The sequence below is a fragment of the Myotis nattereri genome, assembly GCF_964212035.1.
Source record: "Myotis nattereri genome assembly, chromosome: 11".
Classification (NCBI taxonomy): domain Eukaryota; kingdom Metazoa; phylum Chordata; class Mammalia; order Chiroptera; family Vespertilionidae; genus Myotis; species Myotis nattereri.
Genome location: NC_138086.1, coordinates 20,832,246 through 20,854,785, shown reverse-complemented (window position 1 = coordinate 20,854,785; position 22,540 = coordinate 20,832,246). Strand labels below are relative to the sequence as shown.

The 22,540-nt window shown below is 38.8% G+C and overlaps 1 protein-coding gene across 3 annotated transcripts in view; it reads right to left on the bottom strand.

The window, feature by feature from the left end:
• Window positions 1-22,540, bottom strand: part of CALU (calumenin) — a 34,032-nt gene that overhangs the window by 5,393 nt on the left and 6,099 nt on the right. Inside the window, exons 2-5 of one of the 3 annotated variants that reach the window (XM_081101724.1) lie at window positions 14,827-15,058; window positions 7,971-8,164; window positions 4,356-4,522; window positions 3,587-3,647 (exon numbers count right to left, since the gene is read on the bottom strand). In XM_081101724.1, coding sequence (XP_080957850.1) covers window positions 3,587-3,647; window positions 4,356-4,522; window positions 7,971-8,164; window positions 14,827-15,047 — 643 coding nt within the window. In that variant the 5' untranslated portion in view covers window positions 15,048-15,058. Of the gene's footprint in view, window positions 1-3,586; window positions 3,648-4,355; window positions 4,523-7,704; window positions 8,165-14,826; window positions 15,059-22,540 lie in introns of all 3 variants that reach the window. The other 2 variants (XM_081101725.1, XM_081101726.1) reach the window with 2 other exon arrangements.

Genomic DNA, 22,540 nt, shown 5'->3' with positions numbered 1-22,540 from the left:
CTTCTAGTCAATCCTGTCCTTTCGGTGTTGCCTCTTCCGATGCTCTATAAACCTTGTGCTAAATCCCTCAGGAAGAGTGCTCCACTGCTTGTGAGGCACTGTGCTAGCCCAGAACATGGATTGTTTTCCCTTGAATAGAGGACATTAAATTCGTTACTAAATTACTTTATGTTTGTCATTTGACACTTGGTGCAGTCATTTTTTCTGAATTTGAGCAAGGTTAAGAGTAGAACTACTATGTTCTGCCTTAACACAAGGAGAAGTTCCTGAGAGCAGGACTTGCCAATCACTCTCCTCCCCCCATGATATAGCATATTCAGAAAATGTAGGATCTGTATGACCCACTGGGCTAGCGCCCTGCCCTAGCTCCCCTGAGGGTCAGAGACTTTTCACAGTCTACAGATTGGGAAGTTGTGAATTAGAGAGTGAATAAATGTGACTTAAAAGACATATTAATAGAAGCTAGAACATACAATGTAATATAAGTGCATTTTAAATCTAAATGAGTAGAGATATGAATAATACTATTCAATTGTCTACTAAAAAAGGGTTCAATCTAAAGGATATTAAGGAAGTACTAATTTTTTGAGATTATGCTTTAAAAGTTTTTAGGAACACACAAGTATCCTAAAGAGATACATAATCAAATATTTACCAATGAAATGATGGTTGGGATTTACTTCAAAATAATAAAGGAGGTAGGTAAAGAAGTGGATATGGATTTGAAACGATTAGCCATGGGATGATGGCTGTTCGGCTTAGGTTCACGGGGATTCATTATATTATTCTATCTAATTTTGTGTATGTTTGCAATACTCTGTAATAAATTTAAAGAATAAAAAAATGGCCCTAACCGGTTTGGCTCAGTGGATAGAGCGTCGGCCTGTGGACTCAAGGGTCCCAGGTTCGATTCCGGTCAAGGGCATGTACCTTGGTTGCGGGCGCATACCCAGTAGGGAGTGTGCAGGAGGTAGCTGATTGATGTTTCTCTCTTATCAGTGTTTCTAACTATCCCTCTCCCTTCCTCTCTGTAAAAAATCAATAAAATATATTTAAAAAAAAAAGAATAAAAAAATGTAACTGAAGACTTTTTATGAATGATAATAAGAATCAAAGACCATTTGTTTCTTTAGGATCTCTCTCAACAGGACAGCACATCCCTAGAAATTGGAAGATACTGGGAGACTTTCGACTTTACAAAGCCCATTATCTGGGTGTAACAGTGTTAGCATTAGTTGATGATTTGCAAAAGAAAGGAACATATACATAGTCAATAAGACAGTAGTTTCAAGACACACTTCCTTTGTCCTTGAATCTATGTGATAGGAAAGGAGACAAAAATATCTCATTTGGCTAACTGCTTAATAAAAGATGATATTAACAGTTATAAAACCTAATTCGTCTCATCAGGAGGTTCAAATGAGTTCCTCAGTTTTAGCAATGTTGATAAGATGGCAAAAGCCAAGAATAAAAAGATAAAATATTTAACAGTAGAAAACATCAGCTTTGAAATGTGCTCAGTTAATGCACACAGGCATTTATTTCCATTGTGCTGATGAACTCCACTAAGAACAAAAAATCACTTCCAAAAAATGTCCCAGGTTCTATCGCTTATCCTTCTTTCTCTAAAAAACTCAAAGTACATCATTGAACCTTAGAAAAAAAAAAGTGGTACATTTTCAGGAGTAATTCAACTGATAACTCTAGAAAATATAGTAGCAGGTATAATTAGACAAAATCTGAGTAAAGGAGTGATTGTTCAATGCTGTTTCAGTGACAGGTGATAGAGGTAGGGTTTGAGTCTCCTTTTCACGCTTAAAATAAAAAATTAGAGAACTAAAGAAATACTGGCTTATGAAACAAACACTGCGGTGCACTAAATTAAGTTACTATGAGTAAATATAAGAATGTGAAATATAAAATTACCTAGTATCTTTCAAAATGGAATGACATTTGTAACAAAGATATTTGTAATTATCTTTCATCTCTTCTCCTTTACTAATCTTAATTTCCATCATAGTAATTGGGAAACAATTTGCTCAAGAGAGGCGGCTTCTTTTTTTAAGGCAATGGAGAAATCATGAAATTATTCCGAGGATAATAAAACAGCTGTACTTTGGAGAAATTAGCCTTGAAGTACACGTGTAGCATCAAAACCCCCCAAAACAAACAAAAAACAGCCAACCCAAAAAAACCTTTTTAAAACAGACAACTATAAGAAAAAATGGGAGAAAGGAGAAACTTTAAAAAACAAACAGAAGAGAACCTAAATGGAAAATCTGAAATGAACACAGTGAAAACAAAAGGCTCTAAGAGGAACCAGCAATCCTGGCCCCTTATTCATCCCCCTGTCTCTCTTATTCTATTCCCTATCTTCTCCTGGGTTTCCTTATGCCAGTCTAGGCTCCCTCAACTCCTCACTGTCACTGCCACAGGGCATCTGGGATGTACTATATCAGTGCTGGCTTATATGGTAGCCATTGGCCACACGGGACTATCGAGGACTTGAAATGTGGCTGGTCCTAATTGAGATGTACTGTAAGTGTGAAATACATTTTTAAAGACTCAGTAGGAAAAAAAACCCTCAATAGTTTATGATAATGTTGAGATTGTAATATTTGGTTACATAAAATATTACTGAAATTAATTTCATGTTTATTTTTTAAAAAAGTATGCTTTTATTTCTTAAAATATACTTTTATTGATTTCAGAGAGAAAGGGAGTAGGAGAGAGAAATAGAAACATCAATGATATGTGAGAGAATCACTGACTGGCCAGCTGCCTCCTGCACATACCCGACTGGGGACTGAGGCTGCAACCCGGGCATATGCCCTTGACCAGAATTGAACCTGGGACTCTTTAGTCCACAGGCCGATGCTCTATCCACTGAGCCAAACCAGTCATGGCTGTTTTTTTGTTGTTGTTTGTTTTTAAAGATATATTTTATTGATTTTTTACAGAGAGGAAGGGAGAGGGATAGAGAGTTAGAAACATAGATCAGCTGCCTCCTGCACACTCCCTACTGGGGATGTGCCCGTAACCAAGGTACATGCCCTTGACCGGAATCGAACCTGGGACCCTTGAGTCCGCAGGGTGACGCTCTATCCATTGAGCCAAACCAGTTAGGGCTGCCATGGCTGTTTTTATGATGAGAGAGAGAGAGAGAGAGAGAGAGAGAGAGAGAGAGAGAGAGAGAGAGAGAGAGAGAGAGAAACATTGATAAGAGAGAAACATTTATTGGCTGCTTCCTGCACACCTGACTGGGGATTGAGTCCGCAACACGGGCATGTGCCCTGACTGGGAACTGAACCAGCAGCCTCTCAGTGCACGGGACAATGCTCAACTAACTGAGCTAAAGGGGCCGGGGCTCGTTTCATTTTCTTTTGATACGGCTATGAAAAGTTAAAATTACGTATGTGGCTCACATTTACATTTTGATTGGACAGTGCTGTTACAAATACTTTACCACACCCACTGTTCCTCACACTGGTCTGGCTTAATGTGCTAAAAGTTGACCAATGGGGTAAATTGTCTCTATGGGTGAACATATCTTCCAAAGCTTCTCAGCCTCTTAAGAAAAACTTACCAATATACTCTTCTAGATCAATGAACCCATCAGCATTCTTATCTATATCCTCCATTGTTTCCTAGAGAGGAGAGATTAGGAAAAGACTATTAAAGTTAGTATAGGGGTGAATTCGTTTAGACAGCTACTCATCATTCATAAACACACACATATACATGTATGTTTATGCTTATATGTATATGTGTGGATATGGTTAAACCACAGGAAATTGCTGTTCTTCTCGCAGGAAAATGATAAAATATTATCATTGTTTTACGTTTCAACCTAAAAGAACTATGAGTCTTCTTGAAGGAACACTGGCACTGCTCAATAATGAACTATCCACCAAGCCCACGATGATCTGTTGGTCCTAGTTATACAGAAGTCATACTAACAGTAGATATGATCACTGAGTATGTCTACAGCTACAGCCTATGTTTTACTGGTAACTGCCTTCAGTGAGAAATATTCAGTATCATTGTTATTACTCAGTACCTGATAACTGGTCATGGGATATTTTAAAAAATAGGGTTTTCTCTCGTGCTTACAATAGGAAACCAGCAATGAAATGGCAAAATACATTATCTGATGATAAGTATTGTCATACTAAAGAGAAAGCCTACGGCACCTAAGATAAATGACTTGATCAGAGAAAAACAGTGACAGAGCCTGGACTTAAGCTGGCCAGCACTTGTACAGCAAGTCATTCTTCCAAACATAGGGGAAGGGGAAGATGCGTAAGCAGCAAACAGAAACCACATTTCTGTTGAGAATCCTTGCTTTCACCCACCTGTACTACTATATCTTTCATGTAATCATACTCCTCAGGGTGCAGGAAAGCTGTGAATTCCTCCTTTGTGGCAATGAGGTCTCCATCTTTGTCTGCCATTTTAAATCTCCGTTCATCTCTAACCATCATCTGTTTATAGTTAAATCCATCATCAGGGTCTGGGTCATCTAGAAAACAAAAATTTAGGTTAAATCTTAAAAGACTTCCAGAAAACATGAAAATGTGTGGGCTGGGGAATCAACTTCCAAGAAAGACAGACCAAACAATGAAGAAATACCTCTTGATTACACAGGTACAATTGCAGCAGAGTAGACACTCATTCAGTTTTGGTAATCAAAGGCCTTAAAGTCAGGTCCAAATCAAATGTAAATATTTGCCCTTCAACATGGAGCCCTGGCTCCTGGGCTACGTAACCCATTACATAATTCTTTGGTTATTGGGGGTTGAGGCTGTTTGAGGGCTTGAGTTTTCTAGTTATATCTGAGGTGCAGTGATAATTCTAAAGTCACACAGTCTGGGTTTGAATCCAAACTTGAATCCACACTTCCTGTGTGACCTTGGGCAAGTAACCTAACTATGCTTCAATCTACTCATCTGTAAAATGAAGATGATAATCGTTCCTGCCCCATAGGCCTGTTGAGGTTTAAATGAGCAAATAAAGATAAGTGCCTGGCATATAGTTGGCTTCAATAAATGTTAGCTATTGCTATTTTTATTAAACAGTAGGCTCCCAGTAAGAAGCTAGATATCAAAGGTCTTCTTTCCCATTATAGGCCACTTGGATTCAAGCAATAGAACACCACCACTTTGAAAGTAAGACACCATATTAAAAGGTAAGGAATGATTATTCCTGTAACATACTGACCAAATAAAAAAAGATATGGTACTAGTTTTATAAAAAGACACATGGGGCCCCTTCAACAATATCACACTGCTAACTTTTAACACTGTAGTTTAATCTATCCAAACTTTAAGCACAGTTTAAAAAAAAAAAAAAGCTATTGCTTTGAGAGGTGAGCAGCTTGAAGCTTTATTATTTGTTGAATGTCAAAACTCAGTAAGACAGTTTATTGAATCTGAGGTTTTGGGGACCTTATATATGTATATTCAAAGCTATGAATAGGCTTAAAGAAAAATATTATTTTTCTCATATACTAAGTTAATTCTTCTAAACAAGTAATGTTTTAGTACCAAATACGTAACATAAACAAGACAACAGAAGACAACTTATACAGTATTAAGACTAGATTCTCAGCTAAGAGTCCTTTTCTCCTCCATAGGGTAAAACATGGTGATTGGAATCAAGAAGGCTGAAAACATGCATATACACAAGGATGAAAAAGACACAAACTTTTTCTTTTCTGACATACTTTTTTTTTCAATGACTAAACTCATGTGCCTACCATCACACTCGGAGTGCTTTATCTGTCCTAAGTACCAGCCTGCACATAGCTTTGGGTAGGCTCTTGACCTAGTTTTGTTATAGGCATGGTGGATCTTTGTTTTTCGTATTTTACTTGTGGCAGAGATAGTGTTACTGGTCTTCTGGTGGAAAGCAGATTCATTATGACTGATTTTAACTGAAAGCTAAGATGATTTGTACCTGAACTCTAAACTGAATCAAGAACACACTCACGAAAAACTCCTCAGCACTTCTGTAAGACAACTCATTATCCCCTGGGTACTGTCCACCCACTTGCCTCCCGGGAAAGATGCCTTATAAAGACATTGCTTCTCCAGCCAGTGCTTCAGCTTATGCAGCCTCAGTCAGTAGAAGAAATACCCATTACATCAAATCATTTGCCCTGTGAGCTAACAGAGCTCTCAACAGATTTTTATGCACATAATCATACAAAGAGTTTAAGGTTAATTCTGGGCAGCCAGTGAGTGCCTAGGTCTGAGCTGAGATTTATTAACACACCATTCTGTTTAGATCACCAACAGTCTGCCCGTTCTTTTGTATTTATAATTAATTCCAAATAAATCAGGAGCATGTTGGGTGCCAGCCAGAGAGAAAGAAGCACGGATGCCTCTCCATCTGCCCTGACTTTTTAATACACGTGTTCTTAATTGGGTGAAATCTATGTTTGGTTCTTGGCTAAGTATCAAGCTTGGAAAGAGACTGCCACTTTAGTCTTAGGAATGAGAACAAGCCAACACAGAAATAAAAATCTCTTCACTAGAAATGCATGCGGGTCCTGTAATTACCATGGACAGCTGGCTATCTAGTGGGGGAAACAGACCATTATACACTCAATGTCAGAGGTGGAAAACAGTTGCTTTAACACAGAAAATTGCCTAGTTTCTGGGATAAAAATGCAAGAAGGAACATTTATACATTCTTGTCTCAACTGTAACCATGTACAATAGGGGAATCTCACTAACAGAAACACCCTAAATCATTAACTCAGTAAGATCGCCACCTAGCATTCAGTAGCAGGAAAGTGTATTAAGTAAAAGAAAATTACTAACAGGTGGCCAAGCACACAAGCTACCAAATCATCAGAAAGCAATCAAAATCACATTTATTTGCCTTGAAGCATTTGCAAAGCAGGATGATAAACTCATGTGCCAGAGAAAACAAATGGGAATTTTTTATTTCTAAACTTCAGTAAGCAGGAATACTGAAATAGTTAAATTTTATCAAGGAAAGCTGTAGTTGATCTTATTTTATTAAGGAAAGACTAATTTTCCTCCTATTTTCACCAGCTACAAAGAAATCTAATTTGGTTTGAGTTTCAGGTCCAACACCTTAATGTGACCATGTAAAGAGAAATATCAAAGCCTTTTCCTTGGTATTATAGGAACAATGCAGCCTTTTAAACAAGATCTGAAAAACGGTTCCTCTGAGGGATGACAGAGAGAAAACATGGTACATGTATATCTAAAATGCTAAAGATGTAGCCCTAGCTGGTTTGGCTCAGTGGATAGCGCATCGGCCTGCAGACTCAAGGGTCCCAGGTTCGATTCCGGTCAAGGGCATGTACCTTGGTTGCGGGCACATCCCCAGTAGGGAGTGTGCAGGAGGCAGCTGATCGATGTTTCTCTCTCTTTGATGTTTCTAACTCTCTATCCCTCTCACTTCCTCTCTGTAAAAAATCAATAAAATATATTAAAAAAATAAGATAAATGCTAAAGATGTAGAAGATTCCAGACTGTCAAAAACCAAATTTAAACGAATTTTTAAAAATACACAGTATACAAATTTAAAATTAATAAAATAAAGGGCAATCAGCTCAGCACTGAGCTATTGAAGGTAAGCAGTTTCTTCCCTTCCTTCACTGCGTGACCCATTTGTTTCTTTGACTCAAGACCATGGTCTCCGCCAGGCTGACATCTTGCCCCTTACCCAGGTAAGTGCCATAAGTCACGTTCCTGTACTCATCCCAGGAGATTAAGCCGTCTTGATTCATATCAAACTCCTGCCATTGGTTTTCAACATTGTCATATATGTATTTCTTCTGGGCGTGCTTAATCCAGGATTTCAGCTCCCCCTCCGTCACAAACCCATCTTTATCCGCGTCTATTTTATCTACAATCATTCTACAAGACAAAACAGTTACGTTTCAAGGTGCCAGCTCCACAAGGCTTTTCCCCCAGGTGGTAGGGACCTACCTAAGACGTAGCCGTAGGTGGCATTTTTATATTCCTCCCAGGAAACGAGGCCGTCCTCATTGAGGTCATGCCCCTTCCACTGTCGCTCTACATCCTCGTAAATCCAGCGCTTTTGTGCAAATTTAATCCAGTCTTTGAGTTCATCCACAGTGACAAACCCGTCCTTGTCGCCATCTATTTTACTTACAATCTTTCTGTAGAAAATGCAGAGAAATCCAGCAAGAGGTTAAAAGGACACAAGGCTCTGGGTTTGCTTAGCCAGGTGTGTGCTGTGACAACAGATGTTGTTGCCCAAGATTAAAGCACGGAAATAAAAATTATCCTCAAAACAAAACTGCCAAATAGGCAACTGAAAATTTTTCTCTTAAGTGACCTGTTACTGGTTTGTAATGAGTCATCTGGATAAAGCCAAGCACAGTCCATGGCTGGTTCACTTGGATCCAAAAGCAAACCCAGTCTCTCTCTCTAGAGATAGGCTTCAGACAATGGTCAGGATTCAGGAGTGAATATCCATTCCTATCTTTACTCTTTACTCTTGGTATCAAGCAACATGCAAATATTTTTTATTGCTTTTTGGAGAATCTCAATTTCTTGGTATATAATCACAACTACTGGCATGGTTTTCTAAAAATTCAAAACTTTAAACCAGGCTTTAAAACATTCAGCTCCTTAAAAAAAAAAATATATATAACACTTTTGTTAAAAATTAACAATATCAGCTCTAGTCGGTTTGGCTCAGCGGATAGAGCAGGGGTGGGCAAACTTTTTGACTCGAGGGCCACAATGGGTTCTTAAACTGGACCGGAGGGCCGGAACAAAAGCATGGATGGAGTGTTTGTGTGAACTAATATAAATTCAAAGTAAACATCATTACATAAAAGGGTACGGTCTTTTTTTTTTTAGTTTTATTCATTTCAAATGGGCCGAATCCGGCCCGCGGGCCGTAGTTTGCCCACGGCTGGGATAGAGTGTCAGCCTGCGGACTGAAAGGTCCAGTGTTCGATTCCAGTCAAGGGCATGTACCTTGGTTGCGGGCACATCCACACTAGGAGGTGTGCAGGAGGCAGCTGATTGATGTTTCTAACTTTCTATCCCTCTCCCTTCCTCTCTGTAAAAAATCAATGAAATATATTAAAAAAAATTAACAATATCAAAAATAGTTCTGAGATCACTTATACTTCAATCAAAATTATTTAAGCCCGGCTGGCATGGCTCAGTGGTTGAGTGTCAACCTATGAACCAGGAGGTCATGATTTGATTCCCGGTCAGGGCACATGCCTGGATTGGGTGCTCAATCCCCAATGTGGGGCATGCAGGAGGCAGCTGATCAATGATTCTCTGTCATCACTGATGTTTCTATCTCTCCCTCTTCTGTCTTCTCTGAAATCAATAAAAATATATTTTAAAAAAATTATTAAAAAGAAAAACAAAACAAAACAGGTACACAAAGACAGAAGCAAGCTATTCTAAAAAATGGCCAGAAGCTTCTTATATACTGTGTCCAACTGGATTTCTACATATAACCACAAAAACAGAGAACACTGAGGAAATAGTGTGGGAAGAATGCATATGATTAGGAGAATGTTAATAAGCTGGGAGGGTTAGCACGCACATGATAAAGCAAAATTACAAAGCTCAAGAATCAACATACTTTGCCCTTCCTGAGCTTTTCTTCACTAGATCTGTTAATTTAAGGATTTCAAAACATGTGCATATGAAAACTTCAGTTTAAAGATACAATCAACTATTCACAGAAGCTAAAATAACATGTAAAGTCACACAAGTGGCCCAGTTTGGAAAAGGAACTTTACACTTTTTGTTTTTAATCCTCACCTGAGGATATGTTCTTACTGATTTCAGAAAGAGAGGAAAAAAGAGGGAAAAAGTGAGAAACATCAACCAGTTGCCTTCCATACACACCTTGACTGGAGATTGAATCTGCAACCTGGACATATGCCCTGATCTGGAATTGAACCCATAACATTTTGTTGTACAGGTCGATGCTCCAACCAACTCAGCCACACTGGCCAGGGCTAGAATAGGAACTTTAAATCAAAACTCTTAACAGATTTGAAACCCTGGCATATTCTTATGCTCTATTAAATGCAGGATTGAAAAAGACTGTCACTTGGTATCAAATAATGTCGTTTCCCATTTCATGAATACATTGGAAAGTGATTAGAATCAGAGTATGACTGTCACTATGAGAAGACTCATATTGATATGATACGGTGTTAGGCATAATTTACATCCTATAATTAAAAAGCATTTTCCTTCAGAGAATGTGTAATCTTGTAGCTTTTGATTTAAAATGTTAAATCAGCTGAAACCGGTTTGGCTCAGTGGATAGAGCATCGGCCTGCAGACTGAAAGGTCCCAGGTTTGATTCCGGTCAAGGGCATGTACCTGGGTTGCGGGCACATCCCCAGTAGGAGATGTGCAGGAGGCAGCTGATCGATGTTTCTCTCTCATCGATATTTCTAACTCTCTATCTCTCTCCCTTCCTCTCTGTAAAAAATCAATAAAATATATATTTAAAAAAAATAAAATGTTAAATCAGTAAAAGATAAAGCAGTAAGAAGTCACCTCTTAAATACCCTCCTTTATCAACATGGACATAGGACAAAAAAAATTATCTGCAACTTTAACCCTGTAGCAAAATAAGCTATACCAGTATTAAAATTTCTGAATTATCTATTGTGGGGTCCAGTTTGTATCCAAATGATATTGGCTACCAACAGTGCCACTATACCATTCAGATAAAAAGGGCAAGATATCATAGCCCCTTCCATTCCCAAAACAATTTTTTTTTTTATTAATCCTCACCTCAGGATATTTTCCCATTGATTTTTTAAATGTATTTATTTATAAAAAAATTTTTAAATTGATTTCAGAGAGGAAGGGAGCAATAAAAACATCAATGATGAGAGAGAATCATTGATTGGCTGCTTCCTGCACACCCCACACTGGGGATTGAGCCTGCAATCCGAATGTGCCCTGATTGGGAATCGAACCATGACTTCCTGGTTCATAGTTCGAAGCCCAACCACTAAGCCATGCCAGCTGGGCTCCACTGATTTTTTTTAAAACATATTTTTATTTATTTCAGAGAGGAAGGGAGAGGGACAGATAGAAACATCAATGATGAAAGAGAATCATTGATCGGCTGTCTCCTGCACACCCCCTACTGGGGATCGAGCTCGTAACCCGGGCATGTGCCCTTGACCTGAATCGAACCCAGGACCCCCTTCAGTCCACGGGCCGATGCTTTATCTCCTGAGGCAGCCCAGCTAGGGCCCATTGATTTTTAGAGGGGGGGCCGGGGGAGAGAGTCATTGATTGGTTGCCTCCAGCACTTGCCCCCACTTGGGTCTGGGATTGAACCTGCAACCCAGATACATACACTTGACCAGGAATTGAACCTGAGACCCTTCAGTGCATGGGCTGATACTCTAATCACAAAGAAACACTAGCCAGGGCTCCCAAAAGAAAATTTTAAGCTATTATATAAGTTATAATAAGTAGCCTAAAAAGAAGGATCACTCAGATTAAAACAAAAAGACGTGACTATTCAAGATGGGCTTTTCTCACTGAAGTTGGCTGAATGTCATTCTATTTATTTCAACAGAACTACCCCAATGTTTAATACAGTGGTTGGCAACCTTTTTCTAAAAAGAGACAAAGAGGGTATAGGGGGGTAGATGATGATGGACTAAATAAATAAATAAAAATATAAGTCAGGCTCCCCAGCCTCCATCCTCTACCCATTTGGGCCAGTTAATTTTATCGGCCTCAGTCTACTTTTCCAAGAGGCCATGGAAGTATAAACAATAGCTGGGCCATGGTGGCTCAGTGGTTCATCGTTGACCTATGAACCAGGAGGTCACAGTTCAATTCCCAGACAGGGCACATGCTCGGGTTGTAGGCTCAATCCTCAGTGTGTGGTGTGCAGGAGGCAGCCAATCAATGATTCTCTTTCATCACTGATGTTTCTATCTCTCTCTCCCTCTCTCCCTTCCTCTCTGAAATCAATAAAAATATATTAAAAAATAAAATAAAAATCTCAAAAGTAAAATAAAGTGTTTAAAAACCCCCCACAAAAAACAAATAAATCTTCACCTTAAGGACCCATAAATGAATTTAGACTTCTTGAGGTGGAGGAGTGAGGTTGAGAATATAACACATAGAGAAAAAGTGTTCTATTTGTCAGCATTCTTAATAAAAAAAGGAATTTAAAATTTTGTTTTAAAGTTCTTTAGTAGCTATCACTATAAAGATTTAAAAATAGTAGTGAAGGCCTGGCCAGTTTTTCTTAGTGGTTAGAGCGTCAGCCCTCAAACTGAAGGAAGGGTTGTGGGTTTGATCCTCGAAGTGCAGGAGGCAGCCAATTGATGTGTCTCTCTCACATCGATGTTTTTCTCTCTCTTTCCCCCTCCCCACTAACTCCCTTCCACTCTCTGAAAAAAATACAACCAAAAAACCGTGGACACAGACAGTAGGGGGGTGAGGTATGTGCTGGGGGGTGGGAGCAGCCAGAGAGAGGTCAATGGGGGAAATAGGAGACATATGTAATAATTTAAACAATAAAGAATTTTTAAATTAGAAAAAAAACCCTAAATTTTACAAAAAAAAATTAATGGAAAAAAAAAGATCCTCAGGTGAGGATTTACTACAAATAGTATTTGTGACTTTTGCCCTGGCCAGGTGGCTCAGTTGGTTAGAGCATTGTCCCCAAAACTAAAAGGTTGGGGTTCAATTCACAATCAGGGCACATATCTAGGTTGCGGATATGATCCCCCATTGGGGCATGTATAGGAGACAATCTATTGATGTTTCTCTCTCTCTCTTAAAAAAAAAAAAAAAAAAGATTATAAAAAGAAAAGAAAAACAAAACAAAAAAAAGATAAAAACAATTTTAAAAAATCAATAAAACCATATCCTCAGCTGAGGATTAAAAAAAAAATGAATTTTTACAACTATAGGTATGAACAATAATCTTGTCTCCTAATAATTACTTGCCTTCTAGAATAGATGGAAGAGGGGAATCTGTTGTTTCCAACGTCTGGTGTATAGTCACCTACCAAAACAATGTTTAGAAATGCCACAGTGAATAAGTTAAAAAAAAAAATTCACCAGGAATTATTGCTTCTAACAGTATGTTACCTTATGAACTGGGGATATTTGTCATTATTTCCAAAATTTGGGAGAAGCAAACAGTACTTGACTCATTCATACATTCCATAAAAAGTATGATCTTATTCAAACAAAAAATGGAGTCTGCTCATGTGTTGCACTTTTGATATTCACTGATGACAAAAAAAGAATCGTTCTCTCTACTAAAAACTGTTACTAGAGCTATTCCACTACCTGCACAAAGCCTGACTGACACTAAGCCAGAGGGCCTTTCATTATTTAAGAGTAATTCTGCAGAGAAATATGTGCAGACAAAATGTGCGTTGGACATGCACATTAATAGGCAAGACATGAAGAATGAGAACTCCCTCATGCAGCTCTATTTTCAGCCGGGAATGTTAGCACATTTATAAGATTAAAATTAAAAGTGATCACGGTCTCTCAAAGTTAGAAAAGCAACCTAGTAGAAAACTGACTCTTTAATATTACTTGTTTTCTTTATCTACTTTCAAGTGTTTTAGGACAGTTTCTCATTCTACCTAGAAAAATCTTTTGATTTCTCTTAATGTTTAAGAATAAAATATTGTAGAAAAAGAGAGAGAGAGAGAAAAAGAGTAAAATACTGTAGCCCAGCCATTGTGGCTCAACAGTTGAGCATCGACTCAGGAACCAAGAAGCCACGGTTCCCAGTTAGGGCACGTGCCTGGGGTTGCAGGCTCCATCCCCAAGGGGGTGTTCAGGAGGCAGCCAATTGGTGATGCTTCTCGTTCAATGATGCCTCTCTCTCTCTCTCTCTCTCTCTCTCTCTCTCTCAAAATCAATAATAAAAATAAAATATTGTAGAAATAAAATAAGTTTATCCTGAAATATCACTCAAAACAAACCCTATAATGTCTCCTAATCATGGCACTAGCCATGACGACAAACTATTTTTGGAAGTTTCTATGTGGTACAACTTTCCAACAAATCTCTTGAATATAACTCAGAAAGTAACACCACCATGATCATTGAAGAGAAAATGCTCATTAAATTAACCTGCATTTCCTTAAAAAGTAAGGCTTTGGAACAGCCAAAAGACATTCTCAGATCTTCAGTTAGAAATAATCCACTGGGACTCTATTTAGGTAAAAAGACAGTGGCTGAGAGAGCCATGGAATCTAACTATGGCCTGCTGTTACTGAAACAGCAACTCATACTCTGACATTAAGACCATTACCTTTACAATCTTCCAAAAAGTTTTGTTTTTAATTAAGCTAATATCTGAGATTGAAAACAAAGAGGGCGAGGGACACTCTAGGAAATAATAAGCTTTAGAGAAATTAGTTCAGAGGTTTAATTTGCATTTTATTAGCCACTCAAACACTTGGCTTGGGCAATAGGTCAGGAAAGGTTTTAAAAATTAAAAGGGGCAAGAATGAGAAACTATGCCCTTCTCCCCCTACCAGGTAATGTTCCTTTGGGATCAAGCTGGGCCCTTTAATATTTGGTACTTTTATGCAAAAATGACTTTGCTTTATAGATTGAGGTAAAAAGCTATTCAATGGAGAAATGTATAAGAGCAAGTGTTAATTACATTTTAGTAGTAGCAACTCTGTGATTAGCTTTCATAAGATGTAGTTCAACAAAACTTTACTGGGTGACTGAGTCAGAGAGAAAAAAAGAATGAATTGAGTTATAAAGAAATGTCAGTATCCAAACCAGCCCCTGAGGGCTGGCACCTTACCCAAGTCTTTCCTTGCTCTCTTCTGGTGTCAGCTGATCAAAGGTCTTTGCTTCTTCAGCACCCAAGAAGGCATCATGGTCATAATCAAAACTCTGAGCATCATTGTGAACCTTGTCGCTGAGCTGAGGCTCATGATGGACACGGTCCTTCTTTTCTGTGGGCTTGCTCAAGGCAAAGACTGTGCACAGGAACAGGCACATAAGAAACTGCCGCAGGTCCATGGTAATCAGATCTTAAAGAGAAAGAAAGGTGGTTAATTCAAGAGGCAGTATGCTTAATAATTAAAAAGCTCACAGCTAGTTATTATTGATTTGCTATAACCCCAAATATTATCATTTATCCATAAAATAAGTACAGTAGAATATCAGACTCTACAGTTTTAGGATGAGAAATTTTCACCAATTTCCTTCATCTAATTGTAGGCTTACAAGGAATTATACCTTGTAAGTAGTCTCCCTTTAAAAAACACCAAAATGCCCTGGTCAGTGTGGCTCAGTTGGTTGGAGCGTTGTCCTGTCCACGAAAAGGTGGTGAGTTTGATATCCAGTCAGGGCACATGCCCAGGTTGAGGGCTCAATCCCCAGTGGGTGGCATGCAGGAGGCAGCTGATCGATAATTCTCTCTCATCATTGATGTTTCTGTCTCTCTCTCTCTGTCTCTCTCTCCCTTCCTCTCTCTCTAAAATCAATAAAACACATTAAAAAATAAAATTTTTAATCAATTAAAAATAATAAACCAAGTAAAAAAACCCCCAAAACAACAACAATCAAAGAATATTAATCATTTTGCCCAAGTTCATAAGATTTAAAAGTGAAAAAACCAAGATTTAAATATAGACATATGACTCAATACGTTACTTTTTGTATTATATTAATGGTCTGGTTTCAAACCAGGCTGGTTATTAGAATCACCTAGAAAACTTTGAAAAAGTTTTCCCTTTGAATTAGAATCTCTGAAATTGAATCTAGGCACTTGTAGTTTTAAATGCTTCTCAGATGATTCTGATGATCACCAGATAAGGAGCCAATGAAATATTTGCAGTGTCCTTGGCCTATAGCACCAAGCCATCTCCCATATCCAGACTCGATCTTAAATCCCCTTCAAAAATCAAACTATTCAGATGGTACAGTGATGAATAACAACTGCTTTATCACCCCATATATTGTGTTTCCCAAAGGTTCCCAGGCATAAGGACCACCTGAAGTACTGTTCAAAGTACCAATTCCAAGGCCCTACTCCATACCTTCAAAATCTCTTCAGTCACAGGTGTGATTCTAAAAGCACAAGGCTGGAACGAACACCTTATTGAAAAATGTGACCAAATAATTGCAGAGAAAATAATTTGCAAAGAAACTTCAGGAAACCTGTTTGGCACTGTACAGATACCCCACACTACTGTCCAAAGATGTTAAACTGTAAAATTAAAAATCAAGGGGGAAGATTTTCCCTGGCTTTCATATTTTAACTAAATCTTCATCAGAACACAAATTCTGAATGCTTTTCTCCTGCAATGAGAATAAGTTTTTGCAATTTCACATTATCTCTTACTCATTTCCCTTTATGACCAATGGCTCCCTTCCTAGATGGATAGGTGGTTATTAGGCATGAGGCTTATTGTGGGTGAAATGCATTTCCCCAAAATATGCTGAAGTCCTAATCCCTGGTACATACAAATGTGACCTTATTTGGAAATAGGATCTTTGCAGATGTAATCAAGTTAAAATGAGGTCATATTGGATTAGGGTGAGCTTTAATCCAATGACTGATCTGGACAAAGATATAAAGAAGAGAATACCATGTTATGAAAAGAGACACAGATTGGAGTGATGCATCTACAAGTCAAGAAACCAGAAGCTAGGAAGAGGAAAGGAAGGATCCTCCCCTAGAGGCAACACCTTGGTTCCTAATATCTAGCCTCTAGAACTATGAGAATGAATTTCTGTCCTTTTAAGCCACCCAGTTTGTGGTAATTTGTTACAGCACCCTAGAAAACGAATAAAAGTTACAGTACAGAGGAACGCTACATTACATGTATGTTAAATGCATTACCTTGTCCTAAAATCTATAGATTAAACCAGCCATAGACTTCACCTTCCCTAGGGTGTGATTAGTGGAACAATCTAGTCTAAGGGCTCACATCTTATATGTAAATATTTTTTAAAATATGAAAATTCTTTCAGCATATCTTCTATCACAGTGGTTTTCAATCCAGATTGCACCCTAGGATCATCTGGAGTTTTTAGAAAAATACAACCACTATGAGGTTGTATTTATACAACCTCTGGCTATTAATATTAAAGACAGTCACAAAGAAAAAAAAACGGGGGGGGGGGAGAAAGAAAAAAAAAGACAGTTAGATTAAGAACCACTATTCTAACCAAACTCTCAAACAGCCATAGTAATATGTTAAGAAATTTAACCTGAAAGTATACTTAATATGAAGAAACTGCATATGTCTGATCCTATCTCAAAGTTTGGGAACTAGAGTGAAGAATGAATTATGCCAGGGGATAAGGAAACTAAATATGCCAAGAGGTTAAACTAACTATTTTCAACCGTATGCCATGGCATACTGGTGTACCCCTCTAAATTTTAGAACATGCAATGCCTGACTATTTAGTCAGAGGCACTGACCTCTTTTCCCTTATATTGTCAAATTAAAAAATGAAAACAGGAAACTTGTGTGAATATATGCATAAACCATGGACAATGACAAAAGGATGGTGAAGGCCTAGGAAGGGGGGCAGGGGCGGGCTACAAGAAAGAAGTCAATGGGAGAAAATCGGGGAAATGTGTAATACTTCCAACAATAAAAATTAAAACAAACAAACAAATGACAACAGGCTTGACTGGTGTGGCTCAGTGGTTGAGAGTTGACCTATGAACTAGGAGGTCATATAGTTCGATTCCCTGTCAGGGCATATGCCCGGGTTGTAGGCTTGATCTCTAGTATGGGGCACGCAGGAGGCAGCCAACTGATTGATGATACTCTGTCCTCATTGGTGTTTCTATTTCTCTCTCCCTCTCCCTTCCTCTCTGAAATCAGGAAAAAAAATATTTTTAAAAAATGACAACAGCCAAAGCAACAATAGCCTCCGCTGTGAATGAATAAAAATTATAGCTAGCCGAAACCGGTTTGGCTCAGTGGATAGAGCGTCGGCCTGCGGACTGAAGGGTCCCAGGTTCGATTCCGGTCAAGGGCATGTACCTGGGTTGCAGGCACATCCCCAGTAGGAGATGTGCAGGAGGCAGCTGATCGATGTTTCTCTCTCATCGATGTTTCTAACTCTCTATCTCTCTCCCTTCCTCTCTGTAAAAAAAAAAAAAAAAAAAAAAAATTATAGCTATTTTCTGTTAGATCAGCAAAAAATGCATTTTTTGGCGTGCCACAGAATTTTAGTAAGAGTTTATATGTGCCATGATATGAAAAAGGTTGAAAATAGCTGGGTTAAACATATTTTAATGTATGAATTTTTATTTTTTTATATTTTCATTTTCTGACTTAAATAAAACTTTGTTGTTGAGAGTATTAGATGCTCCTCCCCCCCACTGCTCCTCTCCACCCTGTTCCCTTCACCACCCTATTGTCTGTGTCCATAGGTAAGGCATATATGCAATAGAAGTTCTTTGGTTAATCTCTACCTGCCCCTTCTCCCCTCTTCCCTCTTCGATTTATCAGTCTGTTCCACGTTTCTATGCCTCTGGTTCTATTTTGTTCATTAGTTTATTTTGTTCATTAGATTCCAAGTTCGTTTATTTTGATTTTTAGATTCAACTGTTGTTAAATATGTAGTTGCTGCCATTTTATTGTTCATATTTTCCTTAGCCTTTTCCTCCTTCTTAAAGAATATCCTTCAACATTTCATGAAATACTGCTTTGGTGGTGATGAACTCCTTTAGCTTCTTTTTGTCTGTGAGCTCTTTATCTGACCTTCAATTCTAAATGATAGCTTTGCTGGGTAATCTTAGTTGTAGGTCCTTGCTTTTCATCACTTAGAGTATTTTTTGCCACTCCCTGGTGGCCTGCAAAATTTCTGTTGAGAAATCAGCTGAAAGTTGTATGGGCGCTCCCTTGTAAGTAACTGCTTTTCTCTTCTGCTTTAAATTCTGTTTTTAACGTTTGGCATTTTAATATGATTTGTCTTGGTGTTGTCCTCTTTAGATTCCTTCTGTTTGGGGTTCTCTGCGCTTCCTGAACCTGTAAGTCTATTTCTTTCACCAGGAAGGGGAAGTTTTCTGTCATTATGCCTTCAAATAGGTTTTTAATATCTTGCTCTCTCTCTTCTCCTTCTGGTACCACTATAATGTGAATGTTGGTATGCTTAAAGTTATATCAGAGGCTCCTTACACTATCCTCATATTTTTTTCCTTTTTGCTGTTTTGATTGGGTGTTTTTTGCTTCCTTATATTCCAAATTGATGATTTGATTCTCAGAATCTTCTACTCTACTGTTGAATCCCTCTAAATCATTCTTTATTTCAGTTAGCATAGGCTTAATTTCTGATTGGTCCTTTTTCATGTCTTTGAAATTCTAAGATCCTTGAAATTCTCACTAAATCCCGTGAAGCTCTCATTAAGATCCTTGAGTATCCTTATAATGATTGTTTTGCACTCTGTATCCAGTAGTTTGTTTGCTTCCATTTTAAATGGAAGTTTCTTGTTCTTTCATTTGTGACATGTTTCCTTGTCTCTGCATTTTTGCTGCTTCCCTGTGTTTGTTTCTATGTATTAGGTAGAGCTGCTATATCTCCTGAAATTGGTAGAATGGTCTTGTGTAATAGGTGTCCTGTAGGGTCCTGTGGCTCAGCCTCCCTAGTCACCTAAGCTGGGTACTCTAGGTGTACCCCTGTGTGCAGTCTTGTAATTGAGCTTTGACTGCTGTTGGTCTTACTGGAAAGAAATGAACTCCAGACCAATTGACTGTGAGGACCAGCTGCAACTACAGTGGAAGAGCTACTGTGCAGAAGATACCCCTATGGAGCAGGACTTGCTTCATAGGGAATTTGGTACTCACTGAGTCTGCCCCTTGAGTGTGTTGCTCGTGGATGTATAGAGTTGTAATCTTGTATAGTCTGAAGCTGTTCACTGGGTGTACTGGCTCTCAGGCCACCTGGCAGGAGCTACAGAGCGATCTGCACATGGCTGCTACTTGTATTGGGCTTGGGATTGTCCAGGCGAGGCCAAGCTGTGAAGCAAGTCAGGCTGCTGCTAGTGCCAGACCCCTAGTGGCCTCTTATTGAGAGGAATGGGGCACACTGATGCCAACTGCTGCTTGTTTGAGAGATTTTAATAAAGTCTGAAGCCTGAGCCAGGGCAGGTTATTCATATGGAAAAACAGCTTGGGTGTGGCTGCAAGTTGGACGGGGCAGGGTCTCAGGGAATCACCAAGGCTGAACGAACAGTATGAGCCAGGCTAATGGAAACTCAGATATGGCTGCCAGTCAGCTCTGTGATGGGGAGGTCTCAGCATAGGAACAATGACCCCTGCAAGTAGCCATCTGGGAAAAAGCCGCCCCCAAGTTCTTGTTCCAGTACTAGACAATCCAGTTCCTCCCCAAGCTGCTGCCCCAGTGCTGGAGCTCAGAGGGATTGAGACTGTGTAAGTTCTTGCATGGGACCTTTAGGAGGGACTGCCTGGGTCTCCAGCAGCCTCCATTCACTCAGTCACAATCCCTGCTGGTTTTTATAGCCCAAAGTTAGAGGGACTTCTCTTCCCGGCCCTGGAACCCTGGGCTGGGGGTCTGGTGGGCGGTTGGGATACCTTGCTCCTCAAGGGAGGCCCTGCAGCCAAAATATCCCTCCTGATGAAAAAAAAGGGCACACATGGGTGTCAGAACAGTCTACTCCACATCTCTGCCCCTCCTACCAGTCTCAATGTGCTTTCTTCTTTTTGAAAACATATATTTTTATTGATTTCAGAGAGGAAGGGAGAGAAACATCAATGAGGAGAGAGAATCACCAGCTGCCCCCTGCACACCCACTACTGGGGAACAAGCCCAAAACCTGGGCATGTGCTCTGACCAGGAACAGAACTGTGACCTCCTGGTTCATAGGTCGACGTTCAACCACAGAGCCATGCTGGCTGGGAAATGTGCTTTTTTCTTTACTTCTCAAGTTGTAGGACTTCTATTCAGCTAGATTTCAGGTGGTTCTTTATTTTAGTTGTAATTTTGATGTAATTGAGAAGTGGCAAGTACTGGCGTTTACCTACACTGCCATCTTGGTTCTCCTCCATTTTTCTTATGACCCCCAAATAGTAGCTAAAGGAAGTTACACTGTATTAACTTGGATTTATAGAGTCCTTTGGATTCAATAAACCAAAAAAGTGCTAAGCAGAGTTAATGATGAGTATGTTATATAAAGATTCCTTAAAAGTAGAAGGAAAGCAATTAGGACATTGCCAAGAAATGTAGTGAAGGAGATACATAATGAGAGGAAGTCATTTCCCAAGTACCATTCTCAAAATGGATAGTTGTTAAAACTGATGGAACCCATGAGAGAAAGTAATGTGAAAGCAAGACCTGGCGACCCCTGAGATAAAGGAAGAAGGTGGCACTTTTCCTAAGCTGTTCCCACCAATGTTAGTACTGAGATAGCTTCTAAAAATTTATCAGCATTTTGTTTCAGGCTATCTGATTAAAACATCCAAATTTGTATATAAACATACTGGTACACAGGTGTTCAATGATGATAGTTCATAATGATAAAAAAATGGAAAACAAAAGGGACAAAGAAGTGCAAACTGGCAGTTACAAAATAGTCATAGGATGTAAACTATACCATAGAGAATATAGTCAATAATACTGTCATAACTATGTATAGTGTCAGGTGTGTACTAGACTAATGGGGGGATTACTTCATAAGTTATAATAATGTCAAATCATTATGCTGTACACCTGAAACTAATATCTATATTATGGGACACTACAGAGTGGTTAAAAACAATGAGGCAGATCTATCAGCACTGAATTTGAGAACTCACCAAGACCTGTTAAATGAACAGCAGCAACAACAAACACAAGTTACAAAACAATGTTAAGGTCTCATTTATGTAAAAAACAAAACCAAACAACCTCACCAGAAAGACCAGTGGGGGGGGGGAGAGGGGCCGCAGGCAGCTGGGACTGCAAGTGCCTACTCTTGCACAAATTTTGTGCATTGGGTCTCTAGTATTTGTATAAAATATAACATATATGCACAAAAATGGTGTGGAAGAATAAACATCTATCTGTAAACAGTGATAACCCCTACACTCAAGGAAGAAGAGATGGGGTGATGAGGCTGGTGTGGAGTGAACCTTTTTTTAAAATATTTTTAATTGATTGATTTTGAGAGAGAGAGAGAGAGAGAGAGAGAGAGAGAGAGAGAGAGAGAAAGAAATACCAATTTGTTGTTCCATTTATTTATGCATTCATTGGTTGATTCTTGTATGTGCCCTGACTGAGGATCAAACCCCCAACCTTGACATTTAGGATGGATGCTCTAACCAACTGAGCTACTCGGCCAGGCTGGAGTGAACTTTAATACTGTACTCCGTTGTGTTGTTTATTTTTTGTAAGTGAGCACATACTCATATATATTACCTTTCATGTGTATTACTTTTTAAACACTATAATAAAAACTCTTTTCAATATTAGGTAGCAAAGCAAACATTTTCAAGCCATTTTTCCAGATTGAAAAAGCAGACTGAAGGAAATACCTATCTATTCTTAGG